Source organism: Bufo bufo, chromosome 6 (assembly GCF_905171765.1).
Source record: "Bufo bufo chromosome 6, aBufBuf1.1, whole genome shotgun sequence".
NCBI lineage: Eukaryota > Metazoa > Chordata > Amphibia > Anura > Bufonidae > Bufo > Bufo bufo.
This window is the reverse complement of record NC_053394.1, coordinates 341456277-341480784: the sequence shown is the minus strand read 5'-3', so window position 1 is coordinate 341480784 and position 24508 is coordinate 341456277. Positions and strand designations below refer to the sequence as shown.

Here is a 24508-nt window from a genome sequence, read left to right as displayed (position 1 = left end):
TACCCCGCAGGAAGCCTCACTGATTGTCGCGCCCTCCGGGTCCACTGCTTCTGCCGCTGCAGCGGGTTCACTCCCTCTTAGTGACCCCTCCCGAGCTAGGCACTCTCAGAAGCGTATTAGAGTAGAGCGAGCCTCCTCCTCGGATGCCTCCCTCTCCCCGCCACGCGTGCGCACCCAGACGAGCCTCTCCTCTCCAAAGGATTCGCTCTCTGAGGGTGAATTGGCGGTTTCAGATTTGGAAATGGACTCGGCCCTGCCGTCCAAGCTAGCCTCAGCGATGGGTCAACTCATCTCGGATATTCGTGACACCTTTAAGGTGCAGGATGATCCCCCTAGCTCGGACGCAGCTAGCGTCTCCTTTATCAGACCCAGGCAGGTCTCAAAAGTCTTTCCAATCCACTCTGATTTCTCCTCTGTGGTGTCTAAGGCTTGGGCTCGCCCGGACGCCCGTTTTGTCAACCCCAAGAAGCTGGACATTTGCTATCCCTTTCCAGCCGATGTCGTGGCCACATGGTCTTCCCCACCCAAGGTGGACCCCCCTGTGGCCCGGCTGTCAAAGAACACGGCCATCCCTGTTCCTGACGGGTCCTCTCTTCAGTCAGCGGAGGACCGTCGCATGGAGACCCTTTCCAAGGGCATTTTTGCTGCCTCCGGTTCTGCTCTCAGACCGGTTTTTGCCTCTGCTTGGGCAGGGAAAGCAATCTCTGCTTGGGGTGCGCAGCTGGAACAGGAGTTGGACTCGGACGTCCCCATCCAGGACCTACGTTCCTTGGCCCAGCTTATTATTCGGGCCGGGAATTTTGTTTGTGAGGCCTCCCTTGATGCGGGAGCCCTTATTGCACGCTCCTCCGCCCTGGCAGTTTCCGTCAGGAGGGAGCTCTGGCTGAAGGTTTGGAAAGCGGACGCTGCCTCCAAACGTTCCTTGGCGGGGCTACCGTTTGCGGGTTCCCGCCTTTTCGGGGTCCGCCTAGACGAACTTATTTCGGAGGCCACGGGTGGTAAAAGCACCCATCTTCCTCAACCCCAAGCCAGGGGCGCCCCCCGCGGACGCCCTGGTGCGTCTCGTTTTCGGTCCTCCCGCAGGGCCTCTGGGGCTCCCACCACAGCTGCCGCTTCGGCTCCTCCCCAGGACAAGCATAGGAAGCCGTTTTTTCGGGCGCAGCCCTCCTGGCGCAAGCCGCAGGCTGCCCGCACACCCGCAGCAAAGCAATCCTCTGCCTGAAGGCGCGCCCCCACCCACCCGGGTTGGGGGCCGGCTCCTCCTTTTCAGGGACGTCTGGTTGGCTCACGTCTCCGACGCCTGGGCCCTCGAAATTGTGTCCTCCGGATACAAAATCGAATTTGCATCCTTCCCTCCAGATCGGTTCTTTCGCTCCCGCTCGCCACGGGACCCGAAACGCGCGGCTGCGTTCTCCGCGGCCGTTCAAGCCTTACTGGACAGGGGGGTGATTACCCCCGTTCCTCTAGAGGAAAGGTTCCAAGGGTTCTACTCGAACCTCTTTGTAGTTCCCAAAAAGGGAGGTTCGGTGCGGCCCATTTTGGACCTCAAAAAGCTCAACCGTTTTCTCCTCCTTCGACGGTTTCGGATGGAGTCCCTCCGTTCCGCGGTGGCTTCCCTGGAGCAGGGAGATTTCATGTCTTCCATCGATATACAGGATGCCTACCTCCATGTTCCGGTAGCCCGGTGTCACCATCGCTTCCTCCGATTCGCCGTGGGGGACCTCCACTTCCAGTTTGTCGCCCTTCCCTTTGGGCTGGCAACAGCCCCCCGGGTGTTCACCAAGGTCCTGGCCCCGGTTTTGGCCTTACTCCGTTCCAGGGGTGTTTTTCTGCTACCGTACTTGGACGATATCCTCATCAAGGCTCCGTCCTTTTCTCAAGCGGTTGCCAGCGTGGATCTCACTCTAGAGACTCTGACGAGGTTCGGTTGGGTCATCAACTTCCCCAAGTCCTCCCTTCCCCCCTCCAGACAACTGGTCTTCCTGGGAATGCTTTTAGACACGGGAGCGGCGGAAGTACGTCTTCCCTCGGAAAAACGTCTGATCCTCCGTGGGGCGGTTCGGGGTCTCCTTCTCCACCGTCGACCGTCCTTCCGCTTCTGCATGCGGGTCTTGGGGCAGATGGTTGCCTGCTTCGGGGCGATCCCATTTGCGCAGTTTCACTCCCGCCCTCTCCAACGGGCGATCCTCTCCTCCTGGGACAAATCGCCGCAGTCTCTGGATCATCCCTTCCATCTATCGCCTCCGGTGAGGTCATCTCTCCGCTGGTGGTTACAGTCCCCTCTTCTGGGCAGGTCTTTTCTGCCACTCAACTGGTTGGTGGTTACAACCGATGCCAGTCTCTTGGGCTGGGGAGGCGTCTTTCCTCCCCGATCCGTCCAGGGCAGGGCATTTGGTCTCCATTGGAGTCCAGACTCTCGATCAATGTCCTGGAACTGAGAGCGGCCCTTCTGTCTCTACGACACTGGACTCATCTGTTGAAGGGTCATCCAGTTCGTGTACAATCGGACAACGCCACGGCTGTGGCGTACATAAACCACCAGGGGGGCACTCGCAGCGCTGCTGCAATGAGGGAGGTCTCCAGCATTCTCCGTTGGGCGGAAGCCCACGTCCCGGCCCTATCGGCAATTTTTATTCCAGGGGTGGACAATTGGGCGGCGGACTTCCTCAGTCGCACCACTGTCGACCCCGGCGAGTGGTCTCTTCACCCGGAGGTATTCGAGGCCATTTGCCTTCGTTGGGGCATACCGGACGTGGACCTCATGGCCTCCAAGTTCAATCACAAGGTCCCCGCCTATCTGTCCAGGGCCAGGGATCCGGGAGCTTGCGGAGCCGACGCCCTCGTTCTTCCTTGGCGAGGCTTCGCGCGTCCATACATATTCCCTCCCATCCCACTCCTGCCCAAGGTCCTTCGGAAGATCGCGGCGGAAGGCGTCTCGGTGATTCTGGTCGCTCCGGACTGGCCCCGCCGGTCTTGGTATGCCGACCTCATGCTGCTCCTGGCAGACGCGCCCTGGCCGCTGCCCGCCAGGGAAGATCTTCTCTCTCAGGGACCGATCTTCCACCCGCGTTTAAGGTCCCTACGTTTGACGGCGTGGTTGTTGAGACCACCGTCCTGACACGTAGGGGTTTTTCTGCGGACGTCGTCCGCACCATGATCCGCGCCCGTAAGCCGTCCTCTTCTAGGATCTATTATAGGACCTGGAGGACCTATTTGGGGTTCTGTGCCGATCTGGGGATTCCTCCGCTCCGCTTTTCTCTCCCCACCGTTTTGTCCTTCCTGCAGAGCGGACTTGCCCAAGGTCTGGGTCTTAGTTCTTTGAAGGGTCAGGTGTCTGCGCTGTCCATTTTGTTTCAGCGCCCACTGGCCCCCCTTGGTCCTGTCAAGACCTTCCTTCAGGGCGTGGCTCACGCGGTTCCCCCGTACCGCCCTCCGGTACCGCCCTGGGACCTGAACCTGGTTCTCTCAGCGCTCCAGGCTTCTCCTTTCGAGCCTCTGCGGACGGTTTCCTTGCGACTTCTGTCCTGCAAGGTTATTTTCCTTGTGGCCGTCACCTCTCTTCGGAGGGTGTCCGAATTGGCTGCACTCTCCTGTCTGGAACCTTTCCTAGTGTTCCACCAAGACAAGGTGGTCCTTCGTCCGGTCCCTTCCTTCCTTCCTAAGGTGGTCTCCGTCTTTCATCTGAACGAGGACATCGTTCTCCCCTCTTTGTGTCCTTCCCCTTCCCACCCCCGGGAGAGGGAGCTTCATCGCCTGGACGTTGTCAGGGCGCTCAAGGTTTACCTGGAGGTAACCAGCTCTTTCAGGCGTACTGACTCGCTCTTTGTGGTTCCGGAGGGGTCGCGCAGAGGGATGGCGGCATCCAAAGTTGCTATCGCCCGTTTTGTCAAGATGGCTGTTACTGAGGCTTATCTCGCCAAGGGCAAGGTTCCGCCCCTCGGTGTTACCGCTCACTCCACTAGAGCGGTCGGGGCTTCCTGGGCTCAGAGGAATCGGGCTTCTACGGAGCAGATTTGCAAGGCGGCCACTTGGTCCTCCTTGCACACCTTCACCAAGTTCTACAGGGTGCATACTCATGCGTCGGCTGACGCTGCTTTAGGCCGTCTGGTGTTGCAGGCGGCAGTTGATTGATGCCCCCGGTGTTGGTCTAGTTTGTTCTGGTCCCTCCCTTCTGGGACTGCTCTGGAACGTCCCATGGTTTCCTGTGTCCCCCAAGGAATATGGGCGAGAAAAGGAGACTTTTGTATTACTTACCAGTAAAGTCTCTTTCTCGCTCTTCCTTGGGGGACACAGCACCCGCCCTTCATTTGGGTTACAGTTGTGGTTCCGGCTTGGTTGCCCCCGTTGGGGCTTGACGGTTCTTTTTCCGGTTGGTGGTTATCTTTCACTACTTGGACACGCAACTGGCAGTCTCTTCTCCAGGCTGAGGGGTATAGCTGATGGAGGAGGGGCTTACAGCTTTCACTTAGTGTCACGCCTCCTAGGGAGCAGAGCTATACCCATGGTTTCCTGTGTCCCCCAAGGAAGAGCGAGAAAGAGACTTTACTGGTAAGTAATACAAAAGTCTCCTTTTTTTTTGTTTTTTGCGCTGGTCGCCCCCCACCTCCCGCCGGCCCAGGTGAGCGCGGGAAGGGGGGGCGTGTGTGTCGGCTATTGGGGTGGTTGAGGAAAGACTATGGACAGGGATGGTGGTGGGAGGGCCTGTGGGACGGGGGAGCAGGGGTGGTGCCTCGTCCAGACGTGTCGTGCTCCCAGCCCCGTTTCCTACCCCAGCCCTTAGAGCCAATCTTTATCCCGAAGTTACGGATTTGACTTGTCGACTTCCCTCACCTAGATTGTTCTAACGTGCCAGAGGCTGTTCACCCTGGAGACCGGCTGCGGATAAGGGTACAACCCGGCGCGAGATTTACACAATCTCCCCAGGATTTTTAAGGTGCCAGCGACAACTCACTGGCCGCCGACGGTGTTGCAGTGCTTTTCAAGGTGTGGGCCCCTCTCTCAGGGTGAACCCATTCCAGGGCGCCCTGCCCTTCACAAAAAAAGAGAACTCTCCCCGGGGCTACTGTCGGCTTCTCTGGGATCAGTCGTGTTGCCACACTGGATGCCCTACCGCTGCCTCTCACACCCTGCGACAGGGAGAAGGGGCGCCTGGTTCCGGGCCTGACTCCCCTTCGATCGGCTGAGGGTGACCAAGGCCATCGCCGGTCCCTTCTAAATGACACTCGCCCATCTCTTAGGACCGATTGACCCATGTTCAACTGCTGTTCACATGGACCCCTTCTCCACTTCGGCCTTCAATGTTCGTTTAAATATTTGCTACTACCACCAAGATCACCGCACCCGCGGTGGTTCCCTGGGCTTCTGCGGCAGACCTCATACTCGTCGAGGCTTATCCACCCGCATTTATAAGAACAGATGCCCCAGAATTTTTAATAAATGGGTAATGCAAGTAGTTACTAAAACAGACATGTATCATAGATTGACATTTAAATGTGATGTCCCATCAGGACAACAGTTCTCTATATGACATGGTCATGACTTTGTGACATCATATAGGGGTACAAGACACCCTTTTTTAGCCAAAGGATATTTGGTCCTGCAGAAACTACCACTCTGGAGGACTGTATGAAATGGTCACCCTTTGCTTTTAAGGGCATTATCTAATACATTTTCACTGAAGCCTCCCAGCAGGAGTAATATTTCATCCCTACCAAAGACAGCTGATCAGTGGAGGTGTCCACAGCAGTACACTTGTGATCAGCTCACCATCCCAGGAGTTTTCTAATAAAAAAAAAAATCATGCCACCGCGACATTTTCAGCAGTCATGAAGATAAAATTATGATCTAAAAGAGACCTGTGACCAGGATCAGATAGTTTTAATTTATATATGTATGTAAGAAAATAGCTTTATTACAATTCCCTAATATGTACTTATTTTCTAATCTTGCCAATAGTTTTGTGCTCCTCTGAGACTCTCAGAATACAGTTGCAGCTACATAAATATGTATTTTTTCCAATTTTCTAGCATGTATTGGATTATAGATAGAGATGAGTAAATTGATTAGTCTTATCATCAGCAGTTCTTCACCTTCGAGGGGCTGTCCCCGCCGTTAAAGAAGCTCCCTCTTCGGCTGGATTAGCAGAGCCTCTGTGCTAGCTCTGCTACTTGGAGCAGCAGCGCAGGCGCAAGATTGTCAGGGCCGGACGAGATGTGCAGCGCTGTCAATCAAGCGGAAGGGGAGGCTTCTTCAGCGGCAGGGACAGCCTCTCACAGGTGAAGAATTATTGATGAGACAAAGCGATTCGCTCATGTTTAGTTATGCACCTATATTAAAGGGGTCGACCACATGTATTAATAGTCTGTCCTATCTGATCTTCAGGGGTGCTGGTTGTCAGATCAGCTGTTCTGCAGTAGCTCCAGTGCTGGAATTACACAGCACTGTCCATGCTTGTAACTGCAGCGCTGCTCTCATGCACTTCAATGGGCACGGCCCTGCAGGATCCAGCTCTGTCCACTACACAATGGATGGAGCTGTATAATTCCAGTACTGGAGCTACTCTCAAAGAACTGATTAGCAGGGGTGTAGGGTTTCAGACCCCTGACGATCAGATATTGGACAATCCCTTTAAAGATCTTGAATATAACTAGGAGGCCTCCTATTAGCTACACTATGAAAATGAGTTTCACCCAAATTAGTTTTTTCCCCGTAACCCTGTAGGTATTCCCTCCATCGTTCCGTGAACCTTCTGCACCAGCCCTTGAGCTGTTTGATTTGGATGAGAATTTCTCTTCTGAAAAATCACGGCTGGCCCAAATAACAAATCGATGTGAGTATTATTCAGATTTATACCTATATATGATCTGCGGTATGTTTAGGGGAGGAGATGTATTAATGTATTGATACCAGTTTTCTGATCCAAATACATTAAAATGTGTCAAACACCATCTACCACATACAGTATGAAAAGTGAGCAGGATTTTCTCAGAACTGTTTTAGTGGATGGGAGCAATAAATAGACCTTGAGAATGATAGGAGCAGGCGAAGATAACATACCCAATCGCCCAGATTTGATGATGATGACCGAATTGCACGTTTTATTCAAAGTTAATTTTATTGGTCTTTTTACGCAGATTGCAATAGAATAAACTGAGACGAGGACCAGAATTTACCATATATTAGAGTTTAGCTATACTCTGTAATTGATTCAGAGTCAGACTTTAAAGGGGTATTCCAGTTGGTTAAAGTTATCCCCATACGCAGAATAGGGGATAAGTATTAGATCGGTGTGCTTGCACCCCCACAGATCGCACGTGGCCGCTCCATTCATTTTTTTATGGGAGTTCTGGAAATAGCCGAGTACAACGCAACTGCGACTGGCCGCTCCTGTGATTTCAAGGGTGCTGCAGGGGGTACCTGTTCTCATGATTAGTGGGGGTTCCAGCGGTAGGACCCCCATCAATCTATAGGGGATAATGTTAACCAACCAGAATACCCCTTTAAGGCTACGGCTAGACAGCTACTGGTGGCCGTGCGACATGAAATTGCAATGTCGCACTGCTGCATCACAACTAATGAGAATGTGGTTGCGTTGTGACTGGCGAGTTACCACAAAATAGCAGTTGGCCAAAATCCAAGAACGCTGGATTCCATTGCAACTATGTTTTCTATCATTAGGTGCAATTTTAGCAGTGCAACATTGTTATCATCTTGTGTAGCCCCCGCCATCTCACATGCAGCATCCAGAACTTTTAATATGTATACACTTTGCTGTATCTATGCAGGCACCGAAGATGACCTGGAGTTTTATGTACGGAAGTGTGGGGATATCCTGGGGGTAACTGGAAACCTACCAAAGGAAGAACAAGATGCCAAACACATTCTTCAGCACATTTTTTTCCAAGTCGTTGAATTCAAGAAACTTAATCAGGTATAAAGAACATAAATGAACTTCTAAGACCTTGTTTACTTACTGAGCAGCTTAAAATTAAAAAAAATGACAAGCTGGGGAATGGCAAAATTATCCTTTAGAAATGTTTCCTATTAACCCCTTCGCTCATAATCATGTATATGATTATGCTTAAAGAGTTGTATGGAGCAAGTTATAATACAGCAGGCACCCAGCCATAATGACAGAGATCAGCGATGATAATGGACCCTGTTTTTTGACCCCCTTGGATGTTAATACTGCAGTGAAATTGCCGGGCTCCGATCAGTTAACATGACAGTCTGGGGCCTTCTCAAAGTTCGCAGGCCTCTCACTGTTTAGGGTCCATTCACAAGTCCGTAGTGCATTGGTGATCCGTCCGGCACCCCCATAGAAATGCCTATTCTTGTCCGCTATCTTTTTCCAGAGCCGCGGACCGGAAGATCGGCGGCGCGCTCCGGAGATACGGAGCGCACATAGTGTGCTCTCCGCATCCATTCCGTCCCCATAGAGAATGAATGGGTCTGTACCCGTTCCCGTTATTGCGGAACGGATACGGACCCGTTATTACGGACGTGTGAATGGAGCCTAACTAACTGTAAAGTAATGCACAAGGCACAGCTCAGCAGGTGTCTCAGAATCCAGTAGACCACAACAGTATTCTACTGTGGTCATAAGATCGCATGTTCAAGTTTCCTAAGGGGACTTAGGGTCCATTCACACGTCCGCAAATGGGTCTGCATCCGTTCCGCAATATCGGGAACGGGTACAGACCCATTCATTCTCAATGGGGCAGAAATGGATGCGGAGAGCACACTATGTACTCTCCGCAGGATGGATAAAAATCAATGATTTAAATACATCTGTACTTTACTTTGTTGAATTTGGAATGAAGCCAGTATTTATCAATCCTTGACACACACCTCCCCTTCTTTTCGTCCCACTTTCCTTACTTTCCCAATGTTACCTTATAGTAATGTTCATAAATTTTACCCTGGTGTCCCTATGTTGGGGATGACGAGGACAAACATCTCATGTAGTATTGTTAAATACTGTTTATTTACACTGTATAATGAGACATGCAACTCATAGAATGTATGTAACATTCCTTTTTGAAAACAATAAAACATATGTTAACCACCTCAGCCCCCCTAGCTTAAAACACCCTTAATGACCAGGCCACTTTTTACACTTCTGACCTACAGTACTTTCACCCTTTATTGCTCGGTCATTACAACCCAAATGAATTTTACCTCCTTTTCTTCTTACTAATAGAGCTTTCATTTGGTGGTATTTCATTGCTGCTGACATTTTTACTTTTTTTGTTATTAATCGAAATTTAACGATTTTTTTGGCAAAAAAATGACATTTTTCACTTTCAGTTGTAAAATTTTGCCAAAAAAACGACATCCATATATAAATTTTTCTCGTGCATGGCATTGGGGGACACAGCACCATGGGTATATGCCCAGCTGCCACTAGGAGGCTGACACTAGAAACAAAAAAAGTGTTGGCTCCTCCCAGGTCGGCTATACCCCTCTGCAAGAGCCGAGACATATCAGTCTAGTTCTAGTGTCCGTAGGAGGCAGACATGACCTGCTATTTTATTTTCGCAGGTTATTCTGCTAATATTTGATTTTGTTTTTCTTTTTTCTTTTTATTTGTTCTCTCTTGCAGGTTTCGACCTGCTGCAGGCGCATACTTAGGTACCTGGCAGCCACCCAGTCCCCACCTGAAACTGCTTCCGCAGTGGAATTCCGGTGGACCCATGGCCCCCATGTTGAGTCCGCTGAGGGGGTGGTCATTGCCGCGCCTGAAGACGTCGGAAGGTAATTTGGATCCTGGATCCACTGCAGGGCTCTACCCTCCCTTCCACCCAGACCCAAGTTAGAGGAGCTGGCAGCGCAAGCGGTGCTTAGTTGGCTTTCCTCTAGGCCCCCTCTTTGGTACCTGGGCTCCTGATAGCTTCTGGCCCAGGCTTTTCTTATTTGTTACGGCCCCTTTAAGGCGGCCGTAACTTCCTGATATTGCTATTGCGCTCCGCTCATGTCGAGTGGTCTGCTGGCAGGGGTCATTTCTACTTACAGTCACCGCAGCATTGCGGCCCGCCACTGTCATCAAATTTTTCCTCAGGCCTCCTTCTCTCCCCCAGGGAAACCCTCCGGTTTCTCTCTCTCTTCCTTCCGGCCAATCCGCCCCCCCCCCCACCCCCCACCCCCCTTGCGGCTCTCTCGCTGAGCCCCCTCTCTCTCTCTCTCTCTCTCTGCCCTGCTGGCCTCCGGTTGTCCGCTGTCGCGGACCGTAGGGCGGCTATTAGGATTCGCCGGCATTAGAGTTTGGTACCTGCCGGCTGTGTAAGAAATCTAGGCCCCGGTGGTCTAGGCCGCGGGTCACGTGGGGCCGTTATCTCTCCGCCCCCCTCTGCCTCCCGGGCTTTTTTCCTTTCTCCTCCTTCTTGTAGGAGGCGCCCTGGGAGGCACCTTGTTTCTCCCAATCCTGTGCTAGCGCGGGCTTCTGAAGAGGAGTTTCTTTCCGCCTCCGTCCTCCTTCTCTCTGAGGTTCGGTAGCCATCTTGCTGCAAGCTCCTGCGCTCTCTCACCTGCTTTCGGCTCCTGCTGTCCGGGAAACAGCACCATTGGATCTGGTAGGCAGCCTGCTGGCTGATTTCTTTTTCTTTTTAGTCCTCCCTGCCATCATGTCCTCCTCTGTTCGGGACCCCACTCCCCCTGCCGCCATTTCAACCCATTATGCTTGCTCCCTGTGTAATGGGAAGTTTCCATGCGGGTAGTCTAATCCCCTCTGCGCTTAGTGCCTTGCCCCCAGGGCCGCCCAGGCCCCCCCTGCGGGTCCCTCTGTGACGGTTCTTCCGGAATGGGCTGCTACCCTGTCCCAAGCCATAGGAAACCTGGCCAGCCTCTCTCAATCCCTGGCGCAGTCCCTGGACAGTCTGCCTGCGCAGATTGCTGCCGCCTCTAGCAGGGGCTCCTACGCTGGGGATGGACGTTCTCGTTCCGGCACGAGATCCCGCAAACGTCCTCGTACGATCTCGGCCGGTTCCCACTCCTCCTCAGCTACCCCGGATCACTCCCCGGTTAGGTCTGAGTCCGGCGAGATCTCCTCTTCAGCCGCTTCCGCCGCTCCTGGGGACTCCTCCGCTTCTGATTCTGAATCTGAGCGGGGTCCGGCGATGTCTGCGGCCATACAGGATCTTATCAGAGCCGTACAGGACGCGCTCTATATACAGGACGACCCTTCTTCCTCCTCCCAGGAGGCTGTGTCTTTCCGCCGTTCTAGACGGTCCACTATGGTGTTCCCGAATCATGAGGACCTTGATGCACTTCTATCTAAGGAGTGGCGTCACCCTGATTGGCGCCTTCACTCTACCAAGGCATCGGATGTTCCTTATCCTTTTTCTGAGGAATCTGTCAACCTATGGACGGCTTTTCCTCAGGTAGACCCTCAGGTCGCTCGCCTTGCGAAGGCAACTACCCTTCCTCTGGCTGACGCGGCTTCCTTATCGGATCCCGCTGACAAACGGGTCGATTCTTTGGCCAAGTCCGTTTTTGTGGCAGCAGGTGCCGCCATCCGACCTGCGTTTGCTGCTTCGTGGGTAGCCAAGGCCTGTGTTATTTGGGCAAAGCAGCTTGTTCGGGCTTTACCTCCGGACTCTGCCCAAGGGGAGCTGGCAGCGCTTGCCTCTCAAATTTACCAGGCATCCAAGTTCCTTTGCGATGCCTCTATGGAATCGGCCCGCCGCTCCGGTCGCCGCACCATCTGGCTTCGCTCTTGGGCGGCGGACTCTGCCTCCAAAAAGGCGTTGATTTCCCTTCCCTTCTTTGGTGGAAAGCTTTTCGGTAAACGTTTAGAGGAGCTCATCTCTGAGGCCACTGGTGGTAAGAGCTTTCTTCTTCCCCAGAATCAGTCTCGCCGCCGTCGGTTTTCTGGTTCTTCTTCTCGTGCGCAGCCCTTTCGTCCCTTTCGGGCCCCTTCTGCCCGATCCGACAAGAAGTCTACCAGACCTTCCTTTAAGGCCAAGCCCTCATGGCATGCCAAGCCCGAACCTGCTCGCCCCCAGTCCACTAAACCACCTTCCGCATGACTCGGCCCTGGTCGAGGTGGGGGGGGGCGCCTGCTCGCCTTTCAGGATATCTGGCAAGCAAGTGTGGAGGACGCCTGGGTTCTGGAGGTGGTCTCCTCCGGGTACAAGATAGAATTTGCCGATCTTCCGTCAGGACGGTTCTTCCTGACGTCGCCCCCCCCAGGTCCCCCGCTCGAGCAGACGCTTTTTTTCGGGCCATTCGTTCCCTTCGCGCTCTCGGGGTCATTGTTCCGGTTCCGGAATCGGAACGGTTCTGGGCTTCTACTCCAATCTGTTTACGGTCCCCAAGAAGGACGGTTCCCTCCGTCCAATTCTGGACCTGAAGGCGCTCAATCATTTCGTCCGCGTCCGTCACTTCCGCATGAATCCCTCCGGTCGGTGATCGCCTCCTTGGAGGCCGACGAGTTCCTTTCGTCCATCGACATTCAGGACGCCTATCTCCACGTCCCCATTGCCCTCTCTCATCAAAGGTTCCTTCGCGGTAGGTTCTCTTCATTTCCAATTAGTCACCCTGCCCTTCGGCCTGGCCTCTGCCCCGAGGGTTTTCACCAAGGTGCTAGCTCCCCTCGTGGCCCTTCTCCGCGCCAGGGGGGTTGCACTTGTGCCTTACCTGGACGACCTTCTGATTCGGGCGCCGTCATTGGAGGACAACCTGTCCAGTCTACATATCACCCTCTCGACTCTCTCAATTCGGGTGGCTCATCAACCACTCCAAGTCCGCTCTGGTCCCATGTCGGAGGATGCCCTTCCTGGGCATGATCTTCGACACTCGCCTCGGGCGGGTGTTTCTTCCCCCGGAAAAAATTGCCTCTCTTCAGGCAGGGGTGACTCTTCTCCGCGACTCATCCTCTCTGACCATCAGGACGTGCATGCGCGTCTTGGGGAGGATGGTGGTCTCATTCGAGGCCATTCCCTATTCCCAGTTCCACTCCCGGGACCTTCAGCTGTTCATCCTGACCAGGTGGGACAAGTCCCCGACAGGGCTCGATCTCCAGATCCGTCTCCCTCCCGAGCTTCGCCTGGACCTCTCCTGGTGGCTGGATCCTCGGACGGTGTCCCTGGGTCCGTCTTTCCCCCCCCCCAACTGGCGAGTGATCACCACGGATGCCAGCCTCTCGGGTTGGGGCGCGGTCTTCGAGTCCCTTACCATACAGGGTCTTTGGTCTGCTCAAGAATCTTCCCTGCAGATCAATGTTCTCGAACTCCGAGCAATCTTCCTAGCCCTATCTCACTGGACCCCACGTCTCCGCGGTCTCCCGATCAGGGTTCAGACGGACAACTCCACTGCTGTGGCCTATCTGAACCACCAGGGGGGCACCAGGAGCGTGATGGCCCTACAGGAGGCCTCCCGGATCCTGCGGTGGGCGGAGATTCACGTTCCTGTCCTTTCCACCGTACACATCCCCGGGGTCGACAATTGGGCGGCAGAGACTTCCTCAGTCGTCAGCTCGTCGACCCGGGCGAATGGTCCCTTCACTCGGAAGTGTTCCTACAACTTTGTCACCGTTGGGGGACTCCAGACGTGGATCTTTTCGCGTCTCGCTTCAATTGCAGGCTCCCGCGCTATGTAGCGCGGTCCAGGGACCCTCAGGCTCTCGCGGTCGACACCCTAGTTCTGCCCTGGTCTCAGTTCAGCCAGCTGTATCTTTTTCCCCCCATTCCTCTTCTGCCCCGAGTGCTCAAGCGCCTCAAGACAGCCCGAGTTCCGGCAATCCTGGTGGCTCCGGATTGGCCCCGCAGGGCGTGGTACGCAGATCTGGTGTTTCTGCTCGCCGACGTTCCATGGCGACTTCCTCTGCGTCACGATCTCCTTTCCCAGGGCTCTCTGTTCCACCCGAATTTACTTCAGCTTCGTTTGACGGTGTGGCTGTTGAGACCGCGGTCCTGAAGGCCCGCGGCCTATCTGACTCGGTCATCCAGACGATGCTGCGCGCTCGTAAGCCCCAGTCAGCCCGCATTTACTACCGGACCTGGAGAGCTTATTTTGCCTGGTGCGAATCTGGGCGTTTTCGCCCTCTCAGTTTCTCCATCCCTAACATCTTGGTCTTCCTCCAGGCTGGTTTTGAGAAGGGTCTTCGCTTAGCTTCTCTTAGGAGGCAGATTTCCGCCCTCTCGGTCCTCTTCCAACGTCCTGTGGCCTCGCGGGCTCAGGTCAGGACTTTTCTCCAGGGAATTGCTCGCCGAGCCCCACCTTTTCAATTTCCGGTGGAGCCTTGGGATCTGAACTTCAATCTCAGCGCTCTTCAGTCTTCTCCTTTCGAGCCGTTGGCAGAGATTTCTCTGTCGTTTGTCTCGTATAAGGTGGCCTTCCTGGTGGCCATTACCTCCATCCGCCGGGTCTCCGAACTTGCGGCGCTTTCTTGCCGTTCCCCCTTCCTGGTGTTCCATCGGGACAAGGTGGTTTTGCGTCCAGTCCCTTCCTTTCTTCCGAAGGTGGTCTCCTCTTTTCATATTAACGAGGAAATTGTCCTTCCTTCCTTCTGCCCTAATCCTTCTCACCCTAGGGAGAAATCTCTCCATTGCCTGGATGTGATCTTCGCCTCACGGAACCATTCCGCCGTTCGGACTCTCTTTTTGTGGTACCTGAGGGCCCTCGTAAGGGGTTGCCCGTTTCCAAGGCCACCATTTCTCGCTGGGTTCGGTCGGCCGTCAAGGAGGCCTATGTTGCGAAGGGCTGCCCTCCCCCTTGCAGGTTGACCGCGCATTCTACTAGGGCTGTTGGGGCTTCCTGGGCGTCATCAGGCATCTGCTTCCCAGGTGTGCCGGGCCGCCACCTGGGCGTCTATTCATACTTTCTCTAAGTTTTACCATATTCACTCCCTGGCTTCTGCCGACGCCAGTCTGGGGCGCAAAGTTCTGCAAGCAGCGGTGCTTTAGACTGTGGCATGGCGTTTCCTACTTCCCTCCCTCGGGGACTGCTTTGGGACGTCCCATGGTGCTGTGTCCCCCAATGCCATGCACGAGAAAACTGGATTTTTTGTACTCACCATAAAATCCTTTTCTCGTAATAGGCATTGGGGGACACAGATCCCACCCTCGATTTTTCTTCTTTTTTTGAGGCCCCGAAGTTGTCGGGGTCCCCCAGTTGAAGACTTGTTGGCTCTGTTTTTCCTTTTGGTTCTGGTGTACTGCTCCTACTGCTCTTGTACCGACTGATATGTCTCGGCTCTTGCAGAGGGGTATAGCCCACCTGGGACGAGCCAACACTTTTTTTGTTTCTAGTGTCAGCCTCCTAGTGGCAGCTGGGCATATACCCATGGTGCTGTGTCCCCCAATGCCTATTACGAGAAAAGGATTTTACGGTAAGTACAAAAAATCCAGTTTTCTCTAAATTTATTGTTCTACATGTCTTTGATAAAAAAAAAAAATGGTTTGGGTAAAAGTTATAGCGTTCACAAACTATGGTACAAAAATGTGAATTTCCGCTTTTTGAAGCAGCTCTGACTTTCTGAGCACCTGTCATGTTTCCTGAGGTTCTACAATGGCCAAACAGTACAAACACCCCACAAATGACCCCATTTCGGAAAGTAGACACCCTAAGGTATTCGCTGATGGGCATAGTGAGTTCATAGAACTTTTTATTTTTTTTCACAAGTTAGCGGAAAATGATGATTTTTTTTTTTTTCTTACAAAGTCTCATATTCCACTAACTTGTGACAAAAAATAAAAACTTCTATGAACTCACTATGCCCATCACGAAATACCTTGGGGTGTCTTCTTTCCAAAATGGGGTCACTTGTGGGGTAGTTATACTGCCCTGGCATTTTAGGGGCCCAAATGCGTGCGAAGTAGTTTGAAATCAAAATCTATAAAAAATGGCCGGTGAAATCCAAAAGGTGCTTTTTTGGATGTGGGCCCCTTTGCCCACCTAGGCTGCAAAAAAGTGTCACACATGTGGTATTGCCGTACTCAGGAGAAGTTGGGCAATGTGTTTTGGGGTGTCATTTTACATATACCCATGCTGGGTGAGATAAATATCTCGGTCAAATGCCAACTTTGTATAAAAAAATGGGAAAAATTGTCTTTTGCCAAGATATTTCTCTCACCCAGCATGGGTATATGTAAAAAGACACCCCAAAACACATTGCCCAACTTCTCCTGAGTACGGTGATACCAGATGTGTGACACTTTTTTGCAGCCTAGGTGGGCAAAGGGGCCCACATTCCAAAGAGCACCTTTCGGATTTCACCGACCATTTTTTACAGATTTTGATTTCAATGAGGGGCATGGCGAGTTCATAGAAATTTTATTTTTTTGGGCACAAGTTAGCGGAAATTGATATTTATTTATTTTTTCTCACAAAGTCTCCCTTTCCGCTAACTTGGGACAAAAATTTCAATCTTTCATGGACTCAATATGCCCCTCACGGAATACCTTGGGGTGTCTTCTTTCCGAAATGGGGTCACATGTGGGGTATTTATACTGCCCTGGCATTCTAGGGGCTCTAAAGCATGAGAAGAATTCTGGAATATAAATGTCTAAAAAACTTGGGCCAAAAAAATGTCTGAATGGAGCCTGACAGGGGGGTGATCAATGACAGGGGGGTGATCAGGGAGTCTATATGGGGTGATCACCCCCCCTGTCATTGATCACTCCCCTATAAGGCTCCATTCAGATGTCCGTATGTGTTTTGCGGATCCGATTTATGTATCCGTGGATCCGTAAAAAACATACGGACATCTGAATGCAGCCTTACAGGGGAGGGGGGGTGATCAATGACAGGGGGGTGATCAGGGAGTCTATATGGGGTGATCACCCCCATCATTGATCACCCCCCTGTAAGGCTCCATTCAGACGTCCGTATGTGTTTTGCGGATCCTATTTATGTATCAGTGGATCTGTAAAAATCATACGGACATCTGAATGGAGCATGACAGGGGGGTGATCAATGACAGGGGGGTGATCAGGGAGTCTATATGGGGTGATCAGGGGTTAATAAGTGACAGGGGGGGGGTGTAGTGTAGTGGTGTTTGGTGCTACATATTACTGAGCTACCTGTGTCCTCTGGTGGTCGATCCAAACAAAAGGGACCACCAGAGGACCAGGTAGCAGGTATATTAGACGCTGTTATCAAAACAGCGTCTAATATACCTGTTAGGGGTTTAAAAAAATCGCATCTCCAGCCTGCCAGCGAACGATCGCCGCTGGCAGGCTGGAGATCCACTCGCTTACCTTCTGATCCTGTGAACGCGCGCGCGTTCACAGGAAATCTCGCGTCTCGCGAGATGACTCATATATGCGTGACTGTGCGCAGGGCTGCCGCCTCCGGAACGCGATCCTGCATTAGGCGGTCCGGAGGCGGTTAAAAAAAAAAAAAACAGATTTAAAAAAAATCTAAAAGATTTGATTATTTTTTTTTAATATAAAATGCTTTTTGAGGAAAATATATTACCATCCAAAAGGTTATTCCATCATGAAATAAAGATTCGTTTTTTAATTATGTAGAATAAGGCTGTATACAGTGTGTAAATTTTTGGGTAAATAAATTCCATTAATCCATTCACAATGTCATGCTCTTCCAGAGGTTTTTGTAAGATTATTGGGCAGTTTCTCTGCCTACAAGATATCACAGATGCTTGGTTTACTTTTGCAGTTCTCAAAACTGAATTTGACTCAAAAATGTTATAACATGAACAGAGTTGAGAAAAATACCTCAATCCTAACTTCTACAAACCTATGAATGCAGAATCAACCTAATCAAACTAATATGAAAAGTTGTTATTCTGAAAATCTTCATCTACTTGCATATTATAAGTTATACCAGCAAGAATTTGTCTTTATGTAGACAACTAGAATTTAAATGAAGCCTTACTGACTAGTGATTTAAATCGTGATTTAAATCAAATCCACCCTGGCTCTCCGCATCCGCATTTCCGGAGCGCGGCCCCGCAATTGCAAACAAGAATAGGCAGTTCTATGGGGGGTGCTGGCCGGGTGTATTGCGGATCCGCAATACACTACGGACGTGTGAATGGGCCCTAAAAGTTACGTTGTAAATAAAAAGGATATAAAAAAAATTCAAATCCTGAATATAGAAAGAGCAGATATTACAAGGCTACGGTCTCCTTTTGGAGGCATTTTAATAACTACATTAGACCTGTTTGGATGCTCATTACGGATGATCTCCTGGTGTTAAGGTGCCGCCGATTACCCAATGAAAGAGCGTAATATGATTGTTTGTGCGGTCACCTAAATCATTGCCTATAATGTGACGGACAGTTGTGCAATGTAAAAGCCCCTTAACACTGCTCAATACATGAACGCTCATTAGCAATAGAGATGAGCGAATCGAATCCCACAATAAATTTGATTCGCCTCGAAGCCAAATTTCCTCGTTCTTCGTATTAACTAATCGGTTTAACCTAAAATAGTGTAGAAAACTAAAATCATACTTGCCACCTCCATTTGCTCGCGACGGGCCGCCAGCTTGATTGAAGGTCTCGGCCGAAATCCTGTGCGTGGCGACGTATTAAGTCACCACGCGCCGCACAAGATTTTGCGCCAGATCTTCAAGCAAGATGACGGCCGGCCCGTCGCGAGCAAATGGAGGCGGTAAATTTGATAACTTTTTTTTTTTATGTTAATTTTACACTGTTTTTACATTCAGATGCCGTGATCATGTATGAACACGGCATCTAAGGGGTTCAGTGACGAGGGGCGGCACTATCGCAGCTCCCTGTCATTGCACCCGCTACTTACAAAAAAAATTAGCTTCGTGACTAAGTAATTCGTCATCAAGCCAATTGTTTTGTAAAATTTGTCGAATCAGCCGAATCAAACTTTTTTTAAAAATAATTCGCTCATCTCTAGTTAGCGATAATCGGGACGTTTAAAGGTGCCGCTGATTACCCTATGAACAAGTGAAACGCTCATTCATCAGGTAATAGAATCGTTGGCGCGATCAACTAAATTATTATTTGCCGGCAGCAGATTGTGCCATCTAAACAGCCTCTCCTGCTGGCAAACCATGATTTTGTATGGGGATGAGCGATGGCGTTAGAGATTGCTCCTTCCAATACTGTGGATGAGATCCCTGCATGTAAGTGTGATCTTCTTCACTGAGGTGCAAGCGATTGTCGGGAGTTGAGCAGTGTAAAGGGGCCTTTAGAGAGCTGCCCTGACAACTTGTTGTACATAGAACAGAAAAAACAAAATCCGTAACCCGTGAAGTGATGGAAACGACACCGGGGAGGAGAAGGATGAGCGCCAAACTTCCAATCTGTGATGTTATATGTAAATATATATATATAGAGGTGATAAATACGTAAAAACAAGTAATAAGAGCTTTTCCACTCACTTCACAAGGGGGGTCACCTCCAAGATAAACTCAAGACACTTGGGGTGATACCCCCCTGATCCGAGGTCGTTCGTAGAATGGTAGAGATCCAGGTAAGTGGACCAAATCTGCGGTGAAGATGGAAACAGCAGGCGGATCCTTAACTTCATGAAATCTCTCTTTATTGAGAATAAAACAAGCTTGATTTGGTCCACTTACCTGGATCTCTACCATTCTACGAACGACCTCGGATCAGGGGGGTATCACCCCAAGTGTCTTGAGTTTATCTTGGAGGTGACCCCCCTTGTGAAGCGAGTGGAAAAGCTCTTATTACTTGTTTTTACGTATTTATCACTATATATATATATATTTACATTTACATATAACATCACAGATTGGAAGTTTGGCGCTCATCCTTCTCCTCCCCGGTGTCGTTTCTATCACTTCACGGGTTACGGATTTTGTTTTTTCTGTTCATTGACTTAGTGTTTAAACTCTGTTTACACTGATTTGAGCTGCCTACTTCTTTTTAGTGACTTTTTTAACCCTATCTTCACAATTATCACAGTCCTGTTGGCGCCCGTCTTTCCTTCTCTTCAGGGGCATTCAGTTGATCCCTAGATAGAGTTGGGATAACCTTGTTTTCTTTTTTCTTTTTTACGCTCTTGAACTTGTTGTACAGCCCTTCTCTCTAGTTTCCTGACAGCACAGTGCTCATTTAAGCTGAAGTTATATCAATTTGATAAGAATCTAGCTTAAAATGTGTGTTTATAAACTGAAAGTACTGATAAGGTCTACAGAGCAGCTCTGTGATGGATTTCACTGAAAAGCACAAAGAACAGTCTACAGAGACAGTGACAACTGAAGGCAGTAGAAGACAAACTGTTAAAAGCTTTTAATAAAAACCATTGGAAAAGGTATTTTATCTCAAGTTATAAATACCCCAAAAGGTGTTCACAGCATTTACATGAATGAAATGCAAGTTATACTGAATCTGTTCCCACAAAACTACAGATGCAGCCGAGCTAAACTTGATGCCGCGTTAAGTAAAAAAAATGGCACAAAAAGGTATGCATTTTAATGGCTTTTGTCACAAGATGGCACAGGATAACACTGTCACGTGTGTTATCAGAGTCAATTTTAGCTCGGCTACATCAACCTGCTCAGCTTCTCCTGCTCTATAACCTGCTCACAGTATTGCACATCATAAGCAAGGTGATAGGTTCCCATCAACAAGGTCTTTCATAACTCGGTCAGTAAGAATCCAGCAAATGTTAACCCCACAAATCGGCAGAACAAAGGCCCCCTTCACCACGGTACCCAACACAGGACCTTCCCTCTCCTTTCAAGAGAAGGGAGATAAGCTAAAGTACCTATAGAGCCACATGATCGAGATCAGAGCAATGTTGAATACTGAAAGAGCAGCGGCTTCCTATGCCCTTTGTTTTGCTAAGGTACTGGGTAATCATATATCAAGATTAACTGGACAATTTTATTTTTTATCACATATTAACAGTCTATATATCAATATTCCATGTACTTTTTTAACAAATAGGTGGATGGATTTCTAGATATCATTTATTTGAAGTGACTCCATGCATTCTACGTCCTGTCCTGACACTCTTTCTCTTTTGTTTGGAATTTTAGCAAAGCAAACTGCCTCCGTCAGACCATTCACTCTGACCAGAGAGAGAAGGTTGTGGAGGAATTGACTATAAATGTCACCTGTCAGCAGATCTTTACCTATAAAACCGGCTGACCTGTTACATGTGCACTTGAAGACATCTGTGTTAGTCCCATGTTCATATGTGTCCGCATTGCTGAGAAAAACAATGTTTTAATATATGCAAATGAGTCTCTAGGAGCAATGGGGGCGTTGTCATTACACCTAGAGGCTCTGCTCTCTCTGCAACTGCCACGCCCTCTGCACTTTGACAGGACAGTGTAAATGTGATGACTACTGCCTGGCTCTGTCAATCAAAATGGAGAGGGCACACCAGTTGCAGAGAGAGCAGAGCCTCTAGGTGTAATGGCAACGCCCCCGTTGCTCCTAGAGGCTCATTTGCATATATTAAAACAATCTTTCTCCGCAACGTGGGCACATATGAACATTGGACCAACACAGATTTCTCCAGCTGCCAAGTGCACATGTAACAGGTCAGCCAGTTTCATAGGTACAAAACTGCTGACAGATGCCCTTAAAGGGGGTTGTCTCATCATGGGCAATGGGGGCATATCGCTAGGATATGCCCCCATTGTCTTATAGGTGCGGGTCCCATGGCTATATCGAGAACGGAGCCCCGCAAGTGAAGGAGGGCGCATGCGCAGCCGCCCTCCGTTCATTTTCTATGAGGCCGGCGAAAATAGCCGTCTGCCCTATAGAAATGAATGGGAGCGGGGGCCGCACATGCGCGGTATGCTCCCATTCACTTCTATGGGGAGCCACCTTGCGGCGCTCCGTTCTCGATAGAGGTGCTAGGACCTGCACCTCTAAGACAATGGAGGCATATCCTAGCGATATGCCCCCATTGTCCATGATGAGACAAACCCTTTAAATTAGATCACACTAATAAATGCAAAGCTCTTCTGTGGGTATCTCTATCTAGTCCTATCAAGAGAGCAACAAAGCTGCCATCATAATTCTTCCAATGTACTATTTTACTAACATATCTTTCCCTCACAGCAGCAGTAAATTGACAATGGATTATCTGTGTGTATAGGTGCTGACTGCGAAAGTAGGACAATATTCTGTATTTAAATTTTGCCAAAAAGTTTTTTAAACTGTTTCTGACAGAAGTGTCCCTTTAAGTCCTAAAATCCAGGAGCCATGCAAATAAGAGATACTGTAAAAAAAAAACTATGCATTTGGGGGTCTGCAGACCCATTAATTTCTCTTATTATACATATGGCAGCGTTCCAGTTGGCCTAGAACCACGACTATACTCTCTTCATTGATGGCTTACTTGTCACTGTCTTGCAGGAGCACGACTTGGATACTAGTGAAACGGGTTTCCAGAGCAGCTGAAACTCAACAAACAACCCTTATGCCAGCCGAAGACGACGACTCCATTATCATATTTATTCACGTTTTTATCATTTTGTATTGTCGTGTGTAAGAACACTGTAAATATGCAATTTGTATGAGGAGTACCTAGATTAAATTGCTTTATATATTCACATATGAAGTGTAGTCTTGCTTTTATCAAAAGCTCCCATCTGGCAGAAGGCAGATCAGTTTTCTGTGGTACAGTGCCTGCTATGCTAGACAGAGGAAGGCTGGCACTGCCCCCTGCAGCTGTACTCTGGATGCATGTCATAGTGCATTAGCGTCAGGCTGGAACTACCCGTACTGGAGTCTTGTGCCAGGAATAGCGGTGGTAAAGTTCCTCAGGCACATAATGTTCTCATGCAAATAATCCATTGCTCGCTGACCCCTTGTGCGTGTTATGTGGTTAGATCCACAGGAACACAGAGTGGTTGGATTTGTTTTCGCCCATTACAACAGTGGAAGTCTTTCATCTAGAGGGGATTTGCACATAGTCTTCCGCAAAATCCTCAATCTCTAAAATGAATGACTACAGAGAATAGCATGATATATTACAAACATCAGCGCATTTCAAAGTAGCGTATTGCTCACCCACACACTACCGTCTATAGAGTCCTTTGGGTGATTCTTGAGAACAGACAGGCCAGTATTTTCCGGTCGGTTTAATGAATACTTCGGAGACAGCGCGTGGGATGCATTTCATCATAACTAGCAGAAGGACCCAGCTTCGCACGGGTATATTTCATTTAATGTTTGTGTGTCGTTAAAAAAGGTCAAAAGTATCCCCCCATAACAGTGACCTCTACAGCACCCCACCACTTTGAAAGGAGCCCTCCACAGCAGCCCATCCCCTTTCACATGAGCGAGTTTTCCGCACGGGTGCAATGCGTGACGTGAACGCATAGCCCCCCGCACTGAATCCTGACCCATTCATTTCAATGGGTCTGTGTACATGAGCGGTTTTTTTCACGCAGCATGTTCTATATTGTGTTTTTCACACAGCTCTGGCCCCATAGAAATTAATGGGCTTCAGTGAAAAACGCTTTGCGTCCAGATGCAATGCATTTTTTCACTGATGGTTGCTAAGAGATGTTTGTAAACCTTTTTTTTTTTAATCACGCGCATGAAAAACACATTGCAATCACAGACAAAACTAACTGAACTTGCAAAATGGTGCGAGTTTCACTCAATGCATCCAGACCTAATCCATTACTCTCATCTGAAAGAGGCCTAACTTTGACCTTCACAGCACCCCACTCCCTTGAATGCCCTCCTCTGGGACCTGCCCCCCTTAAGTGACCTCCACAGAGCCCTGCCCCTTTAATGCTAGGGCTACACGACAACGTGTCGCACAACATTTTGTCTCAACAATTTTTATAATGATAGGCTATGGTGTTGCACTGTGACATGCTGCAACAGTCACAAAAAATCCATCCAAAATAGATTTTTCTGCAACTGTCACAGTAGCAGCATGTTGCAGTGCAACACCATAGTCTATCATTATAAAAAAAAAAAACATGCGACACACGTGGTTGTGCCCTATGTCGTTGTGTAGCCTAAAGCTGACCTACAGCAGTGACGAAAAATGGCTGGGTTGTTATGGAAACCTGGGTGTATGTGGAGACTAAGGGCCTGCAAGCTTCTATTGGCTGATAAGGGACATGTGACCGTGTGTATGGCAGTTGGGATATGAAGAGAAAGACTTGCAGGCTTGTATTGGCTAATGCAGGTCATTTTGTTGTGAATATCTCAGGAACGGTATGTCCTAGAGAGCCGAGACCCGGTCTAAAACCTTCCCGGACACCTGATGTACCAAATTTTGTGAAGATCAGTCCAGTGATTTGGTTGCGCATAAAGAACAGAAACTCATTGTGTACCGGCATGTTACCTACACAGTATTCTTTCCCAGATAGTAAGTGATACGTGTATTAAGTTTAGGGGTACTTTTACACTAGCATTTTTCTTTTCCGGCATAGAGTTCCATCCTAGGGGCTCAATATCTGAAAACTGATCAGTTTTATCCTAATGCATTCTGAATGGAGAGCAATCCGTTCAGGATGCATCAGTTCAGTCCCTCTTACGTTTATTGGCCGGAGAAAATACCGCAGCATGCTGCAGTTCTCTCCAGCCAAAAATACTGAACACTTGCCGGACCCGGCA

At 49.7% G+C, this 24508-nt stretch overlaps 1 protein-coding gene across 1 annotated transcript in view; it reads left to right on the top strand.

Moving 5' to 3' along the window:
- The window catches only part of IFT52 (intraflagellar transport 52), a 56785-nt gene extending 34288 nt beyond the window's left edge, over nucleotides 1-22497 (top strand). The window contains exons 12-14 of the mRNA XM_040437730.1: nucleotides 6721-6829; nucleotides 7785-7930; nucleotides 22283-22497. Of these exons, the coding sequence (XP_040293664.1) occupies nucleotides 6721-6829; nucleotides 7785-7930; nucleotides 22283-22327 (300 nt within the window). The 3' untranslated portion in view covers nucleotides 22328-22497. The remainder of the gene's footprint in view (nucleotides 1-6720; nucleotides 6830-7784; nucleotides 7931-22282) is intronic.
- Nucleotides 22498-24508: the final 2011 nt, after the last annotated feature.